Source organism: Aotus nancymaae, unplaced genomic scaffold (assembly GCF_030222135.1).
Source record: "Aotus nancymaae isolate 86718 unplaced genomic scaffold, 86718_ANA_hifiasm-v0.15.2.pri h1tg000016l, whole genome shotgun sequence".
NCBI lineage: Eukaryota > Metazoa > Chordata > Mammalia > Primates > Aotidae > Aotus > Aotus nancymaae.
Window position 1 is genome coordinate 32,354,060 of NW_026988428.1, and position 17,651 is coordinate 32,371,710.

Consider the following 17,651-nt stretch of genomic DNA (forward strand, 5'->3'; position numbering starts at 1 on the left):
TGATTCCTGAACTGAGCATGAAGCATTTCCTGGCATAGCTTTACAGACGGGGGCGACTGGAACCCATCCTGGGTTCTCTCTGGGCACCTTGTGTGAGACAGCCTTTGGCTGTGACTTTTATCCTTACTTTATATTACCACTGTGTTGTATCCTTTTCCAGAAGTAACCATAGATTGGTAAGCATCACTATTTGGGGTCCTGTGAGGGACCAAAAGTGTTTTTGGACTTTGTAATTAAAGAAAAATTAAATTGAGTGCTTTGGATTTAGCCATGGCACTCTGCCTAACTGCTGCCATTAGTTCAGCCAGTCAGCATCATATATGGGATTAGAAATCTGTCTCCCCAACTTATTTTTAACTAAAACTATAACTAAGGCATTATTTATATAGAAAAGGTGTGGTTCTGATAAAGGGGATGAAAATGTATCATTGATGGCAATGTGCTTGCCTAGTCGCCCTTAGCTTGAAGTAACACATGCTTTTAAATCACTTGCTGATAATAAAACTTCCCAGTGGAATCTGAAAATTATAAAACTGAAACCTCAGGAGCTAGTAAAATGGATTGACAGGAAATTTCAATCCGGTGGTAGGTCCACTAAAATTCAGTTCCACAGCGTCTGCATTCAACCGTAGCAAAGAGAAAAGGAAGCCCAAAGATCTTCTTTGGTTGAGCTTCACTCTCTCTGGCCAGGAGATGGCGCTCCAACCAAAGGAACCTGGGCAACCACAACGACACCTGGGCATACCGATGAGACTAATTACTACTAAAAAGACATTTAGGTCAGCTGAAATGTATTTCCACTACGTAGGCAATTTTTACTTTGATGTAGTTGTTTACTTGTTCTGTAATTAGTGGGCCATTGAAAAATACGTTCTAGTTAATTGTTGGAATTTTCTTACTGACCTTACGTGGCAGGTTTTTGTTATCCATCACCCATTATATACATATGCCACTGTTTTATGGCAACTTACTTTTTGGTTGTAAAGATGTTTATAATATATTTTTTCCTAATAAAGAGTTGTTATCGGCCAGGCACGGTGGTTCAAGCCTGTAATCCCAACACTTTGGAAGGCCAAGGCGGGTGGATCATGACATCAAGAGATCAAGACCATCCTGGCCAACATGGTAAAACCCCATCCCTACTAAAAATACAAACAAAATTAGCTAGGTGTGGTGTTGTGAGCCTGTAGTCCCAGCTACTCGGGAGGCTGAGGCAGGAGGATCACTTGAACCCAGGAGATGGAGGTTGCAGTGAGCCAAGATCGCACCACTGCACTGCAGACTGGCACAGAGCAAAACTTTGTCTCAAAAAAAAAAAAAAGAGTTGTTATCAATTTGCAAAAAAAAAAAAAAAGACATTTCAAGTGGGGCAAGCTGACTGATAATGGAGGGAGGGCAAAAAGAAGCATGAAAGTAGAGGTTTGTTCAGTGAGATAAGTGAGACATTTTGTAGTGTTAAAAGCAGCTTCCCTTTGAGTCCTTGCTGAAATGGCTCCTGAGAGTTTTAGATCCAGGTGCAGTGTTCCTGTCCTTGAACACTGCTGAATAGGAAAGAATGATTGCCAGCTCCTAAGGGAATATTTGGGCTTTCCCTGGATCTTCAGCTGGCTGCTACCTTTGCAGGGACGGATCATGGGGCAGCCGCTAGTTCACTAGACTGGATCAAGGGAAGAATGTGTCATAAATACTCAGGTATGTCTGAGCTCCTGGTTCTGATGTGTTTTACATACACATTGGTGGTTTCTAATCAAGAGAGAGAGCACATGCTGGTATGACCCTGTAGGGGGAAGACCTGGAGCTCCCTTCAGGACTCCTTGCTGGGAGGCAGCCTTTGGCTGTGATGCATATCCTCACTTTAATGCTGTTGCTGCATTTGTATCATTTTTCCTGCAAATTATAGATTCGTATCCAATGTCATTTTCGGGCTTTGGAGTCTTCTTTATCAATGGAATCCTGTCTAACTGTCATCATATCATTAGTCCAAAAATCTCTCACCCTCAGGAAGTCTGCAGTTTAGTAGCGGCTGAGTAGCAAGTGTGGGGTCAGCAAGGAGGCCCAGAAAGCTGTCAGGGAGGGTTTCTCATGAGCCAAGGGGAGAAATGATAGGTTGGTCATTCAGACTGCAATGAAGTCTACATGAGCTAGTATTACTTGCCCTAAGCCCATAACCAAAGAGCTTACTGGGGGCTTTGAGAAAGGAGACATTAGAAGATATCTGGGTTTGAGGAAATTTTATCTGGAAGACAAATAAATCATAAATACTCAAGGACTTGAATGAAGTCTCATAAAACTTAGAAGTGAAAATAATATATTTTTTATTAAATAATACAATTAGCATTTAATGGATTAGGCTAATGATATGCAAAATCAACTGAAGATGCTGCATGATTGACCATTAATATATCTAATATTTTCTATCGTTAACATGAACATGTCCCACCATACTCTCTAATCCCAAGTCCAAACTTTGTGACTTTCCTGAGCTAAGCTGCAGCTAGAGCAATCAGGGAGGTGGGAGTGGTACAGCCCCAGGCCCCATGGGAGTCCCTTCCACAGCAGCAGCAGCCACAGCAGCATGTGTGAGCCTTTCTCTCCAGGGGCTGAACATGGATGTTCTGGGAACATTAGCACTCAGGTAATGGACATATAGGTGAAAGGTTGGTATTGTCCCATGTAAATGCACCTCCCTAGCTGACTCCCAAGCATCTAAGGAAGAACTAAAACAGAGAAAGTTTCCCTATGTTAAGGATGGGAAAGCAGGAGAAGACGAGTGCAGAAGTGGGTGCCTGGAAGTGGGACTGCACCTTGCCTGCTGCTACACTACAGGCAGAGATTCTGGGGTGGAGATTCCCTTCTCTTGTGAGACTGTTAACACTCAAAGAACTGAAATAGCCAGTCTTTTGCCACAGTGACAAACCAAAACAATAGTACAAAGAGGCAATGAGAGAGAAACATCAAGAGGGATAATCAGAACAACCCCATTAAAAATGCTGAAGGAGACAGACATGGACCAAAACAACTACCATATGTGTATATATATATATAGAAACGGAGTTTCAAAAGTTCCATTTAAGGCAAGAGAATCCCTTAAGCCTGGGAGATGGAGGATGCAGTGAGCTGAGATCATGCCACTGAACTCCAGGCTGGGTGACAGAGCGAGACTCCATCTCAAAAAAAAAAGTAGAGGGCTGGAAAGATGTCATTCCCACTCTTATTTAAATTTTTTAAAAATGCTGAACAAACTGAAAATCAGCAACTTTTCTTGGACCATAGGAGTACAGAGGTCACAGGGCAGGTGGCCATAAAGAAATCAACGTGGATAGGCAAGTTCCTGCAAGGCGACGCAGAACCTGAGCATTTGCTTACCTAGGACAGAAACTACTGGGTGTCATATAAACGATTAGGAAAATTAAACTGGAAATTCTGACAAATTGCTGGTTACTGAGTATATGATAGTGTGAGACTTTGAAGTACCTGAGGGTCACAATCATAGAGGGGTTCCCAATTTTTTGCAGTCTTTTCCTCCAGGAGCCCCATGTGGCTCTCAAGAAAAGCTCTCCCAATAGTCCTAGCTGGGGTAGAGGAACAGCAGCCACTGTTAAATCCTCCCAGACCCAGTTCTCTTATCTCCCCTACAAAACAAAAGGCTAAACCAGAAGCAGGAAATTTATCAAAACCCATACTCTGAGGGTACTGGTGCAATCCCATTGTAGCCAGGAAAACAGATTGAAAATCTTACCCTGAAGAAACTGGTGAATATGTAAAGGCAAAGGTACTAGGACAGCCCAAACAATTCTGAGAAAAAAGAACAAAATTGGAAGATTGACATCCAGTTCCAAGAATTGCTGCACAGTTATGATAATCAAGACTGTTGTGCCACATATACACAATGGAGTCTATTCACCCATTAAAAGGAGTGTGATCCAGTCATTTGCAACAGCATGGATGGAACTGGAGATCATTATTAAAGTGAAATAAGCCAGGCACAAAAAAATAAACATTGCATGTTCTCATTTATTTGTAGGATCTAAAAATCAAAACAATTGAACTCATGAACATACGGAGTAGAAGGATTTCTACCAAAGTCTGGGAAGGGTAGTGCAGGGCTGGTGGGGAGGTGGGGATGATTAATGGGTTAACTCTAAAAAGAAAGAGAATGAATAAGACCTACTATTTGATATTACAACAGGGTGACTATAGTCAACAATAACTTAACTGTAAATTTTAAGATAACTTAAAGAGTATAATTAGATTGTTTATAACTCAAAGGATAATTGCTTCAAGGGATGGATACCCCATTCTCCATGACGTGATTATTTCATATTGCATGCCTGTATCAACACATCTGACAAGAAATTAAATCTAAAATATACAAGGAACACCAAAACAACGAGAGAAAAATCTAATAGAAAAAAAAAAGGCAAAGAATAAGAAGCAGTATTTACAGAAAAGGAAACTCACATGACTAAAGAACATATGAAGAGATGCTCAAACTCATTAGAAATTAAATAAATGTAAGTCAAAACATCAGAGAGATGTCACTTCACATCCGATAGACAGCCAAAATTGGCTAGTTAGTGAGTACTTAGTGATAGAGAAACCCAAGTATTACAGTGAAAACCGGTGCAACGATTGCAATGTGAGAGTACTTAATCAAATTATATATACACATACACCATGACCCAGAAATTACTCACCTTGGTGAAATTGTTATGTAACTTTTTAAAGTTGTTATGTAACTTTTAAGGAAACATGTTAAAATGTTTATTGCAACCTTGTTCTTGGTAACAGGAAGTTGGGGGCAATCTCGGTTGGTTAGTAAACCTATTTTAGGAAGGTAAAGCCTAAGCTATTATAGAAAAGATCCCAAAACACAGCAAAAAAAAAAAAAAAAAAAGACTATTTTTCTCTTAAGACCAGTGGTAATTATGAAGTTGCAATAGTCATAATTCTAAAACCTGCTAAGTGAAATACAGAAAAAGAAAATTACAGGTCTATTTTACTTATTAATAATGGCAAAATAATTCTAAATAAAATATTAGCTAACTAATATATTGAGAAAATAATTCACCAGAATTATGTAAAGTTTACCTTAGGAATGCACAGAAAGGGGAGAGAAATCCAGGATGGCCGATTACTAGCAGCTCAGGATTGTAGCTCCCAGTGAAAGCGCAGAGAACGAGAGGACGCCACACTTTCAGACGAATTTTTGTTGCTCACGGACCAGGAGATTACCAGTGGAGGAGCCTCACGGGTCCCCAGTGCAACTCTTGTGGCCGACGCGGCAGTTTTGCCAGCGCCTCAGCGCAGCAGTTCTCAGTGCAGAGTGAACGGGACTGGGTCCCCTTCTGGTCGACGTTTGGAGCTCCAGGAAGGCAGAGTCGCCCATTCAGCTGATTGAAAAAGAGACTCAAGAAGGAAGCCAGACCGAGATTCCCAGGCAGAAAAGCACCATCAGTCTTAACGCCCCTGTTTTAGCCAGCACAGTGGGTTGCTCAGATTCCAGCACTGGGAATCAACAAGTTGGACGTCCACTCAGAGACCTAATTTGAAAGTCGGTAATCACAAAGACGGCAGGTGGATAACTTTACAATGATGAGAAGAAACCAGCATAAAAATGCTGAGAATATTCAAAATCAGAATGCCTCTCCCTCTACAGGGGATCACAGTTCCTCATCAACAAGAGATCAAGGCCTGATGGAGAATGAGTGTGTTCCAATAACAGAATTAGGCTTCAGAAAGTAGATAATAAGAAACTTCTGTGAGTTAAAAGAACACGTTCTAGCCCAACATAAAGAAACTAAGAACCTTGAAAAAAGGTTTGACGAAATCCTAACGAGAATAGACAATTTAGAGAGGAATATAAGTGAATTAATGGAACTGAAGAATATAATACGAGAACTCTGCAAAGTATGCACAGGTTTTAACAGTTGAATTGATCAAGCAGAAGAAAGGATATTAGAGGTCAAAGACCAACTTAATGAAATGAAACGAGGAGACAAGATTAGAGAAGAAAGATTAAAAAGGAATGAGTAAAGTCTGCAAGAAATATGGGACTATGTGAAAAGACCTAATTTACATTTGATAGGTGTACCTGAATGTCATGAAGAGAATGAATCCAAGCTGGAAAATATTCTTCAGGATATTATTCAGGAAAACTTTCCTAACCTAGTAAGGCAGGACAATACTCAACTCCAGGTAATACAGAGAACACCACAAAGATATTCCTCAAGTAGAGCAACCCCAAGACATGTAATCGTTAGATTCACCAGGGTTGAAACAAAGGAGAAAATTCTAAGGGCAGCTAGAGAGAAAGGTCAGGTTACCCATAAAGGGAAGCCTATCAGACTCACAGCAGATCTCTCAGCAGAAACCCTACAAACTAGAAGAGAGTGGGGGTCAATATTCAATATCTTCAAAGAAAAGAATTTTCAACACAGAATCTCACATCCAGCCAAACTAAGCTTCATAAATGAAGGAAAAATAAAATTTTTCACGAACAAGCAAGCACTCAGAGATTTCATCACCACCAGGCCTGCTTTACAAGAGCTTCTGAAAGAAGCACTATACACAGAAAGGAACAACCAGTATCAGTCATCCCAAAAACTTACCAAAAGGTAAAGAGTATCTCCATAATGAAGAATCTGTATCAACTAATGGGCAAAATAGCCAGATAGCATTAAATGACAATATTAAACTCACAAATATCAAATTTAATCCTAAATTTAAATGGATTAAATGCCCCAATCAAAGACACAGACAGGCAAATTGAATAAAAAGTCAAAACCCATTGGTACGCTGTATCCAGATCCAACTCATAAGCAAGGACACACAAAAACTCAAAATAAAGGATTGGAGGAAGATTCACCAATCAAATGGAGAGAGAAAAAAAAAACAGGAGTTGTAACTTTCGTCTTTGACAAAATAGACTTTAATAGTAACAAAGACTAAAAGAAACAAAGAAGGACATTACATAATGGTAAAAGGATCAATGCAACAACAGGAGTCAATGATCATAAATATATATGCACCCAATATAAGAACATCCAGATACATAAGACAAGTTCTTAATGACTTATAAAGAGACTTGGACTCCCACACAATAATAGCAGGAGACTTTGACACCACATTGTTAATATTCGACGGATCAATGAGATAGAAAATTAACAGGTACATCTATGATTAGAACTCAGACCTGGAACAAGTAAACTCAGTGAATATTTATAGAATTCTTCACCCCAGGTCCACAGAACATACATTTTTCTCAGTATCACATTATACCTATTTTGAAAGTGACCACATAATTGGAAGTAAATCACTCTTCAGCATTTGCATAGCATTTCACAGACTTAAATGAAATATTGGTTGGCTGTTTGTTTGTTATTTTCTTCCCTTATTCCTTCCTGTCTCCGCTGTTAAGCACAATTATCGGCATAAAAGAGGTTTTCAACACCTATTTTTAGATTGCATTCCAGCCTGGGCAGTAGAGCAAGACTCCTGTTCTCTCTCCCTCTTTCTCTTTCTCTTTCTTTCCTTCTTTCATTAAAAAAAAAAAAGGAATGTATGGAAAGTTCAACATCAGAGTAGTTATTACTGCAACTCTAATAAGCTAAAAGAGAAATGTCATTATCTCAGTCTGTCTGTCTTAGTCCATTTAGTGTAGCTATAAAGAAGGCTTAGACTGGGTAGAGAAAGGAGCTTTATTGGGTTCACCATTCTGCAGACTGTACGAGATTGGACATCTACATCTCATGAGGGCCTCAGGCTGCTTCCACTTATGGTGAAAGATGAAGGGGAGCCAGCACTTGTAGAGATCAAGCAGCAAGAGTGGAAACAAGAGAGCAAGACAGGAGGGAGGTGCCAGACTCTTTTGTCCACAGTGAAAGGCCCAAGTTCTTTCTATATGATTGCTTTATTCCTAGGGACTTGTTCAACCATCATTCAATCCTCACCCAAGGAAAGACGATAATTGCATTCATACTTCCCTTCTACTTTTCAGTAATAGAATTTTCCCATGTTTTAGCTAGATGACTGCTCCGGTAAGATAGAGACTACATTTTTCAGCCCCAATATGGTCAAAGCTGAGTAAGAGCCAGTGAACTGATAATTGCTGAAGCTGGGTGACTGATATACAGGGATTATTATACTATTCTTTCTGCTTCTATATATGTTTAAAATTTTCGATAATAAAAAATTTTAAACACAGTTTTTAAAATGTTTGTTTTTTATCTATTTAGATTTTACTTGAATTGCACAAACTAAAAGGTTAACTTTGGATGACATAAATTTTTCTTCTTTATATTATTTTCTGTATTTATCATATTTTTATAATCATAAATATGATTTAAAAGGAGAAGGAAAGAAGTAAGTGTAGGGGCAAAAAGAACTTCCCCTCACCCCTGAAGTTTTGATAATTTGAGCCTCTGGAATAAACTTGACAGTAGACAGATTAATGGGAGAAAACGCATCAAATTTATCACATGCATATGTACAGTAACCTCACAAAATATAAACAAAGAAGAGTCAGATGGCTGGAGCTTAAATAGCATTTTGAGCTACAGAAAGAGAGGCTTGAAGGCTCCTGGAGGGTGGTGGCAACAAGCTGGGGAGGAACTGCACGTGAACAAAGGTTTTTGACACAGATCAAGTCTCTCAGGCATCAGCCTGCAAAGAATAAGTGAAAAGTCTGCCTAGGCAAGGTGTCCTGGGTTTGGAGACCTTTTGCGTCTATTGAGATATGAGTTAGTCTTCTCTGAGTAATGTGGATCCCAGGGAGGGGGTTCATGACAATCACATTTCTTCTGGAGAAACTTCCCTTAGTCAGATAAGGGAAACTTCAAAGAAAGCCTCTCCTTGTGCTTTAGGAGAGAAAGAGAAGGGAGAGACAGGGGGTGAGGGAAGATCAGAAAGAGCATGGTCTTGAGGTTATTTGTTTAGTTCAAAGTACACAGTATATCAAAACACCACACTTGGGGTATCATTTTTGGAGCCTCGACAGAAGGAAGAGAGGGAGGGAGGAAATTCCAAGCTTCATAACTAGAAAATCTTAGAGAACGCTGTACATTGTATCTTTATAAATTACTTGCCACCCACTGGAGAAGGGAGTCACAGGGGAAGCACACACCAACCTGGGCAGGGTGGGGGTCCTGTGGATCCACAGAGGCTGACAGGAGCCCAGCTGCCATTCCCGCAGGGGAGCACCAGGTTAAAACAACAACCAACAGGAACCCTGAAAGACCAAAGTAGCTGCAGTGCTAGTCCAAGCATCATCGATGCAGCTGTGACTATTAACACAAAGATGACAATCCATTTGCGAAATACATGTGGATGGAAAAGTAAGAAGAATTCAGCAGACAAATAGAAAAGGAGTTATGGGAAGAAGAACTTATGAAATACTGTTGATACGGCTCCAATGAGTGGAGGAACACCAGGGTTCTTGGTCCTTGTGCTGAATTAGATAAAACACAGACACACATGAAGTGGTTTTAAGGAGCAGAGGCTTTACTAGGCAAGAAAGAAGGGAAAAGAAAGAAGAACCTCCCCTGCACAGAGACAGAGGGAGGAGGGCTCCAAAGCCCAGAGAGGAGACCCCAAGTGCACTGGAAACCAGCCAGGTAAATAAAAAGGCTGGAGGAAGTGGTGTCTGATTTGCATAGGGCTCAGGGGATTGGTTTGACCAAGCATGTCATTCACGTAGACCACGAAAAAAACTAGCCCTCCCACTCTAGCCGTTTCATATCCAAATGCAGGGTGCCATGATGTTCTACACGCTTGGGGATATGTGGGGCGGCCATGTTGCCAGGCATATGTAGGGGCAAGGGCCAGAGGACAGTGGGGGGAATGGCCATGCTGGGTGGACCCAGTTTCTAATGGCTGGCACTCACATATCAAAGGCTGCCAGCCAGGCTCTTAGAGCCAGGCTTTCCTGCTAGACAAGAAACACTTGTGGAGATGCTTTAAAAGAGATGAAAACCTTCCAAGGACCCCTTTTCCTCTCTATCTGCCTAAAATAACTTCTTAATAACTGCTACCATACTGTTTCCAAGAAATGCTGAAGGGGAAGAACATGAGTAGTTTATTCCAGTTCAAGACTTCCCACAAACTGTGGACCAAATCCAAGACCGGTTGAATGACCTTATTATCAATGATGATTCCTCTCTAGAAGATTCTGTGATCCACAGCAGCCTAAATCCAAATGCAGAGGAGTTGGCTCCTGGGGTGAGGCACTCACACGTTTGAGCAGGTGGGGTTCTCTTTTGTTGGAGGATTTGGATTGACTTTTTGGAAACTAAAATGATTCCTTAGGGTTAACTAACACTCATTAATGCACACGTTTTTTAAATGCAGAAATACAAATTAAGTTCTAACTGTTAAGCAGATTCTCAGTTCAGACTTAAATTTACATTTCTCCCCATCAAAAAAGAATCTCCTTTTTCTGACGAAGGCCTGTTAGTTAATTTGAAATAATTCACTGTAGACCAGTATGTCTTTAGTTACTGAAGTTACAAGGTGGGGATCGGATGAGAACTAGTCCTGGCTTTTATGGTATATTACGTTGAAAATGTTAAATTCTGCTCTTAATGTTACATCTGAGGTAGTATGTGATTTGAGAATTTCATCTTCTTCCAAGAAATTACTGCATCATAGCTATGCCTGTGTGAAGTCTAATGTTTGACCAACCCATAATCCAGTTGAACGAAGAGATTGTAACATTACGGGTTCAGTGGTGCTTTCCTTTGTTAACCATTTTAACAATAGCACAATTTTTCTTTTAACAAAACTAGAATAGTTTTAGCTTCTTAAACTTTATATTCGGGTAGTTAAGCAGCTACACATGTTCAATGGGAATAGTGTGTAAGTTGAAAATACCATTAAAAAATTATTTTTTTTCAAACGTACTTACAAAAACATAATAGTAGACCTGAAAAAATGAAATTGTTGGCCACCCTAGGGCCCTCTTGATGATGCAACCCACTGAAACAAGAATGATACAAAGGAGAAGTAGTTGGCCCTGGAGAACCCATTGAGAATCAGAGCAGGCCTCCCGCTTAAGGACCTCTCCAGGGACCTCCCTCAGTCTCCAAGGCCTAGAGTTGAGATCAAGTCCCTCTGGCCATTGTTATTTGGGAGGTAGAATCAAGGCTTCCCCTTGGACAGACAGACTATGGGGATATTTCCTTGCTCAGAAGTTTCACCCCTGCATTCTCTAAAGGAAAGACAAAGTCGAGGAAGGCCCACAGAGCCCTCTCCTATCTGTGTCTTTTGCTCCACTCCTAGAAAGGATGCCATATAAGGGTCCTCCACTCAGGGCATCTTGTTGATCTAGGGAGCCCAAGTGAAGGCAAATTTCCTTCTCATTCAAATCAGTCTTCTCCTAAAACTACCCACTCTGGGAACCCATGAGGGTACAAGTCGTGAATCGAGATCAGATGCTCATTGATAACCTTCCTGAGTTAACCATCAAGGGGAAGGGGACTAGCCACTTTACCTTCTTCTGGTCTACACTAAATCCTTTATCCATTTTACCAGGTGTTCTCTCATTTCTCACCCCTATTTTTGGTCTTTAACTTCCCTGTGATGGACAAAGATGATCCAAGTTTGACTTGGCTTTTTCCAAATATTTTTCCAAATATTCCAAAGAATAGCCCAGTCTTTGTGGACACCCATGTTAAGTCCTGAGATTGCTGTGAAAACAGTGGATGTCATAGATTCACAGAAACGCTGGAATAGGAAGGCCTTGGAATGACCGATGTTCACAGTCCTCATCTCCATTCAAGGGATTCCCCTGCCTGACTTCCGAGAAACCAATATACTCAAGTGTCATTTCTGCTTAGATTGACACAGAAGAGGAGAAGGGACTTCTATTTAGTACCAGAAACACCCCATGAAGACTGTTTCCCCATCTTTTTTATTTCTAAGCTGGTAGCAGGCATGGTGACTCACACCAGTAATCCTAGTACTTTGGAATTCTGAGAAAGAATGATCATTTAAAGCCAGGAGTTTGAGACCAGCCTGGCAATACAGTGAGACCCCATCTCTAGAAAAAAATTAAATTAGAAATTAAATTTTTTTAAAAAAATCTAAGCTGGACTGAGGCACGAGAATAGCTTCAACCTAGGAGGTGGAGGCTTCAGTGAGCTGAGATCATGACACTGCACTCCAGCCTGGGCAACAGAGTGAGACTCTGTCTCAAAAAAAAAAAAGTCTAAGCTGGAATGAACTTTAGAAACCATCTTTTTTTTTTTTTTTGGAAACTTAAGTGGCTTATGAGCTTACAGTGACAGAAGAGAACTTACACCATGGCCAGGTCTCATAATGCTTCTGTCAGTCACTCAGACACTCATCACGGCCTGCCACCCAGATGGTCAGCCAGAATGTTTATTGCTTATTCACTATGCCAGTCAGCCCTCCTGTGGTTTGTGCTCAGTTCCTTTTGGAACTGGAGAATAGCACTTCTCAGCGCTCAGGAGTCCCAATTCCCTCCCCTTCCTTCTCCACTCTGAATAATCCCTGCTCTCTTCTCCTTCCTTTCTAGGTCTGATTCTCTGAACTTTTCCTCCCACCTTCTCCATCATGGCCAATAGGTTACTGCTCCGAGCTGGAAAGGACTGACGCGGCCTGACACAGCAACTCTGCCTCTGCTACAGAATCTGTCCTGGGTCTGCCCAGGATCTTGACTGCCAGTGCCTCATCCCCAGGCATGCCCTGACACCGATAACCCACTGGAGCATCCTTTTCAGTTCGAAGGGAAACTTGAGTGCTCCATGGAAGTCAGCAACATGACCAGAGTCACTGTGTTTGTTCTCCTAGGACTGTCCAACAACCCTCAGGTCCAGGCGCTGCTCTTTGTTCTGTTCCTGGTGATTTACCTCTTTACTCTCCTGGGGAACCTGCTGATGCTGCTGGTGATCAGTACTGATCCCCACCTCCACACCCCCATGTACTTCTTCCTGAGACACCTCTCCTTCCTGGATGCTTTCTATTCCTCAATTATTGTACCTAAACTGCTAGAGAACCTTCTTTCTAAGGGAAAGACAATATCCTTCCTTGAGTGTTTCACCCAGATTTCCCTGGTCATATGCTCTGGAGCTACTGAGGCTTGCCTCCTTTCGGTCATGGCCTATGACCGGTTTCAGGCTGTATGTCATCCACTGTTGTATGTGGTGGTTATAAACACCAGGGTGTGTGCTGGCCTGGTGGGGATGTCCTGGGCCATAGGAATGGGGACTGGCCTAATTAACACCCTCCTCCTGGCTCAGCAGCACTTCTGTGGCCCTAACCTCATCCGCAGTTTTGCCTGTGAGCTTCCTCCGGTGCTCTTATTGACCTGTTCTGACCCCTGCGCTAGCATCACCTCCATCCTCACTACCATGGCAGTCCTGGGCCTTGGCACCTTTGTCCTTTTGCTGGGTTCCTACAGCCGTATCATCATTACAGCCCTGAGGATCAACTCTGCCACAGGTCGGAGCAAGATCTTCTCCACCTGCTCTTCCCATTTCCTTGTGGTCACCATCTTTTATAGTTCAGGAATTTTCAGGTATGTCATACTACACCCCCGAATATAAATGTGAGACATTCCTTACCCTAAAGTGGTCTCAGTTGCATTACAAAATAGCAGGACATTCAAAGTGCCTAGGCTCTAGTTCTGGCTCTGTTGTGGACCAGCTGCATGAATTGCAAAGAATCTATTTTCAGCTGGATGCAGTGGCTCATGCCTAATTCCAGCACTTTGGGAGGCCGAGGTGGGTGGATCACTTGAGCCCAGGAGTTGAAGACCAGCCTGGGCAACATGGCAAAACCCCGTCTCTACTAAAAATATTAAAAATAGCCAGGCATGGTGGCATGCGCCTGTAATCCTAGTACTCAGGAGGCTGAGGCAGAGGAGAATTGCTTGAACCTCAGAGGCAGAGGTTGTAGTGAGCGGAAATTGCACTACTGCACTCCAGCCTGGGTGACAGAGTGAGACTAGGTCTCAACAAGGCTTCAATTGTCCATTCTGGAAAATGAGTTTAGACTAAGATAAAGATTTTTCTACTTCATTAACCTAAGATTTGGGAGTTCTCAAAAAGAAATTAGAGAGCCTTCAGTAGATTTTTATTCAGTGCTAGACAAAAAAATAAAACCTATCTTTGAAACAGATGCCATCTTTTTTTCCTACCAGGAGATGTCTCCAAAAATTGTTTATGTTGTAGCAATTTACTAGGCATTTACTATACACCAGCTGCTTTACATGGCCAAGCCAATTTTAGTTTGCATCACACTACAAGAGAAATATTATCAAACCACTTTTAGGTAAAGAACCTGAGTTTGGGGAGTAATCAGGTTATTTCTCAGCAGTCCCAGGACGAACTAGTAATGGAATCGTAAGTTGGACCAAGATCTGTGCCCTTGCTTACCATGCTTCTCAAACATCCATAGCTCTGGCTGCCAAGTCCTCCCTCACTGGGAGACAAAATCACCAATGCCTGTGCTTTCTACTAGTAAAGTGAAGGTGGATTTGCACAAACTGTTCAATGCTTTTCTCACTTGCCTGTGATTCACAGAGAAGTCAAGGATAGAGACAGATGATAAGAAGTAGTCCAGTACCTGTAGTCTAGTAGCTAGGAAAGAAAAAAAATAGGTAAAAGAAACAAGAAAAATAGTCCAGGAGAGCTCGGCTGAGCTGTGCATCAACCTCTTCATCTCCCTTTGTCTCCATTTCCTCATCTTCTCTTAGGGGTATAACTACTTACTTCATAGAAATTTTAGAAAGCGCAAGTTAGATAACAAAAAATAACAGTAAAATGACTATTTTTGTTTAATAACCAAACACATCAGAACCCACAAGGAACATTCTTGGGATAGTCTATTATAATAATGATGGCGCCATTGCAAAAAGATAATAATACTAGCGCTTCTTTGGAAAATACGCCCAGTAGTACTTAGCAGAATGTATCCAGTATTTTAATCTTATTATTTTGGAATCATATCATATGCTTAACACATTTTCTTTCCCATTTTTACCAGTTTGGGCTTCTTTTTTAAACCAAAGAAAAATGCAACTAAAAGGACAAATGTTTGTTCCACTAAACTTTATACAAAGAATATGCAAGGATTCTGAGGGTAATTCCCAGGGCCCTAAAAGTTGGGAATAATGACAACATTTTGAACTAAGCATACAGTGTTACATGAACAGTCATCACAAGATGAGAACATTGTGTTTCTGTACTGTTGTGTATAAAGAGAAAAACTGGGCCGGGCACGGTGGCTCATGCCTGTAATCCCAGAACTTTGGGAGGCCGAGGCGGGCAGAACATGAGGTCAAGAGATCGAGACCATCCTGGCCAACATGGTGAAACCCCGTCTCTATTAAAAATACAAAAATTAGCTGGGCGTGGTGGTGTGCGCCTGTAGTCCCAGCTACTCGGGAGACTGAGGCAGGAGAATTGCTTGAACCCAGGAGACAGAGGTTGCAGTGAGTCAAGATCGGGTCACTGCACTCCAGCCTGGCCCCTGGCGACAGAGTGAGACTCTGTCTCAAAAATAATAATAATAATACTAAAGAGAAAAACTCCTCATATGATCATCATAGCTATTAAGAAAGAATGCTTTGAAGAGTATGAAATGTTATGGAAATGTATGAAATTATCATGAATTATATTTATTTTATTTTTTTGTTTTACTTTTTATCTGTCCCAAATATTAATTCTGTTCTAACCCACAGCCCTTGATATGCTGTAGGTTGTATGCTCCTCAGAGCAGCTTCTATAACTTTCTGTGTGAGCTCACTCAAGTTTGGAAGCATTTGAAGGCAGAAATGACTGACTTTTCACAGATCAGCCATTTCTAGATGCTGCCACCAGAGAACGTCAGCTTGGCTCTGAAGACCTCCTTTGCAGAGTCTTTGCAGGGAGGGGATGGATTGCTGCTGCCAAAAGTAAGCATTGTCACCATTGTCATAAACTGCTTTTCTGTGCAATTCCCTTCAAGGTATATGACTCCAGCATCTGGCTCGGCCCTAGAGCAAGTACTCTCTGTGCAGTACAGTGTGATAACGCCCCTGCTGAACCCCCTCATCTACAGTCTGAAGAATCAAGAGGTAAAGGTGGCTCTGAGGAAGATACTGGCCAGGAAGTCCAGGCTTCCCTTGTAGTCCAGCACCCCTGCCTCAGCAGGAGAAAAAGTTAACGGGGAGAAGAAGAGGGAGGAAGAGCTATCACCACTCGGCTGTCTCAGCATTCATCTCTTTCCAAAACAGAGACCTTCGTTTCTCTTCCTCCAATGCCCTGCTCCCAGCCAAGGGCAATGAGAAAACTGTCACAGCACAGGAAGCACCCATCACAGGGGGCCCAGTCACTAAACAAGAAAATCCTCAGGGCATCCCTGGCCATTTCTATAGCTACTGCTTTTTCCTCTCATTTCTTGCCTTTTTTTGCCTGTCTTCTTCCTGCCTCTCCCTCTCCCTTTTACTTATGTCTACGCACAAAAGGTAAATCAACCTATCAGGCCACTAGCAAATGTCCTGCTGGATTCTGGGATAGTCCCATCTTGGCACTGTGACCCAACTCCTCTTTTGTTCTCATGCCAAAAGGTCCCTGGAAAGATCTACATCCCATAACAGCTTAGAAACAAAGCAACTAAAATAAGAGTGTCTCCTCCTGTCTTCATCTTTAACAAGTAGCAGCTAAAGTAGAGCCTAGGCCAGGTGTAGGGGTACATCCTGTAATCCCAGCTCCTTGAGAGACTGAAGCAGGAGGATCACTTAACTCAGGAGTTTGAGGCTGTAGTGTGCTGTGCTCGCACCTGTGGACAGCACTGCCCTCTAGACAGGGCAACATTGTGAGACCCCATGTCTAAATAAACGAATAAATTAAGTAGTGCCTAGGAAACAGCATATCCCCAATAACCTTTTGGTGACAAATCAAGGGGTGAAGGAAAAAATGAATGTGGATCACCTGAAGTCTTTTCTTTTGCATGATCTCAAGAAATGGGAGGAGGTGAGTATCTCCCTCTAAAGTATAATGGTCTTAAGAGCAAAACCTCTAATAACTTCGGTGTCCCTGGGTCTAGTACCTCCTGTCACCTAATAGGCTCTCAATTAGTGTTCAATAAATGAAAAAAGTGAATGGATGAGAGAGAAGGAGGACTGGGAGAAGAAACAGGAAATAACTATTTGAGGCCAGGTGTCGTGGCTCACACCCGTAATCCCAGCAATTTGGGAGGCTGAGGTGGGAGGATCACTTGAGGTCAGGAGTTCAAGACCAGCCTGGCCAACATGATGAAAGCCCATCTCTACTAAAAATACAAAAGTTAGCTGGGCGTGGAGGCACATGCCTGTAATCCCAGCTATTCAGGAGGCTGAGGCAGGAGAATGGCTTGAAATAGGGAGGCAGAGGTTGCAATGAGCCAAGATCATGCCACAGCACTCCCACCTGGGCAACAGAGCAAGACTTGGTCTCAAAAAAAAAGAAAGAAAGAAATATTTGATTTTATCTGCTACAATTCCTGCCTTCATAACAAGATAGGTATCAGGGAAAAGTAGCAGGGAGGAGAAAGCAGGGTAAGTGGAGGGGACAAAACTCTGCTGTGCTGTGCACCATCTGGAATCTTTCTCACACAGAGTTCAGTAACGGTCTGCTCTCTGAGAGCCACTCCCTGGAGCCTTCCCACCT

At 42.0% G+C, this 17,651-nt stretch overlaps 1 protein-coding gene across 1 annotated transcript; it reads left to right on the top strand.

Annotated features, from left to right (window-relative positions):
- The first annotated feature begins 1,466 nt into the window (after positions 1–1,466).
- Positions 1,467–16,872, top strand: LOC105709409 (olfactory receptor 8S1). Its single transcript, XM_021665960.2, has 3 exons — positions 1,467–1,692; positions 12,536–13,537; positions 15,970–16,872. The coding sequence occupies exons 2-3, from the start codon at positions 12,765–12,767 to the stop codon at positions 16,130–16,132; spliced, it is 936 nt and encodes a 311-aa protein (XP_021521635.2). The 5' UTR covers positions 1,467–1,692; positions 12,536–12,764; the 3' UTR covers positions 16,133–16,872.
- Positions 16,873–17,651: the final 779 nt, after the last annotated feature.

What these genes read in the sequence shown, in the direction of transcription:
- LOC105709409 (XM_021665960.2), top strand. Translation starts at nt 12,765, where the DNA reads ATGGAAGTCAGCAACATGACCAGAGTCACTGTGTTTGTTCTCCTAGGA. An exon ending in TATAGTTCAGGAATTTTCAG is followed by an intron (nt 13,538 to 15,969) that starts GTATGTCATACT and finishes ATTCCCTTCAAG; the next exon opens with GTATATGACTCCAGCATCTG.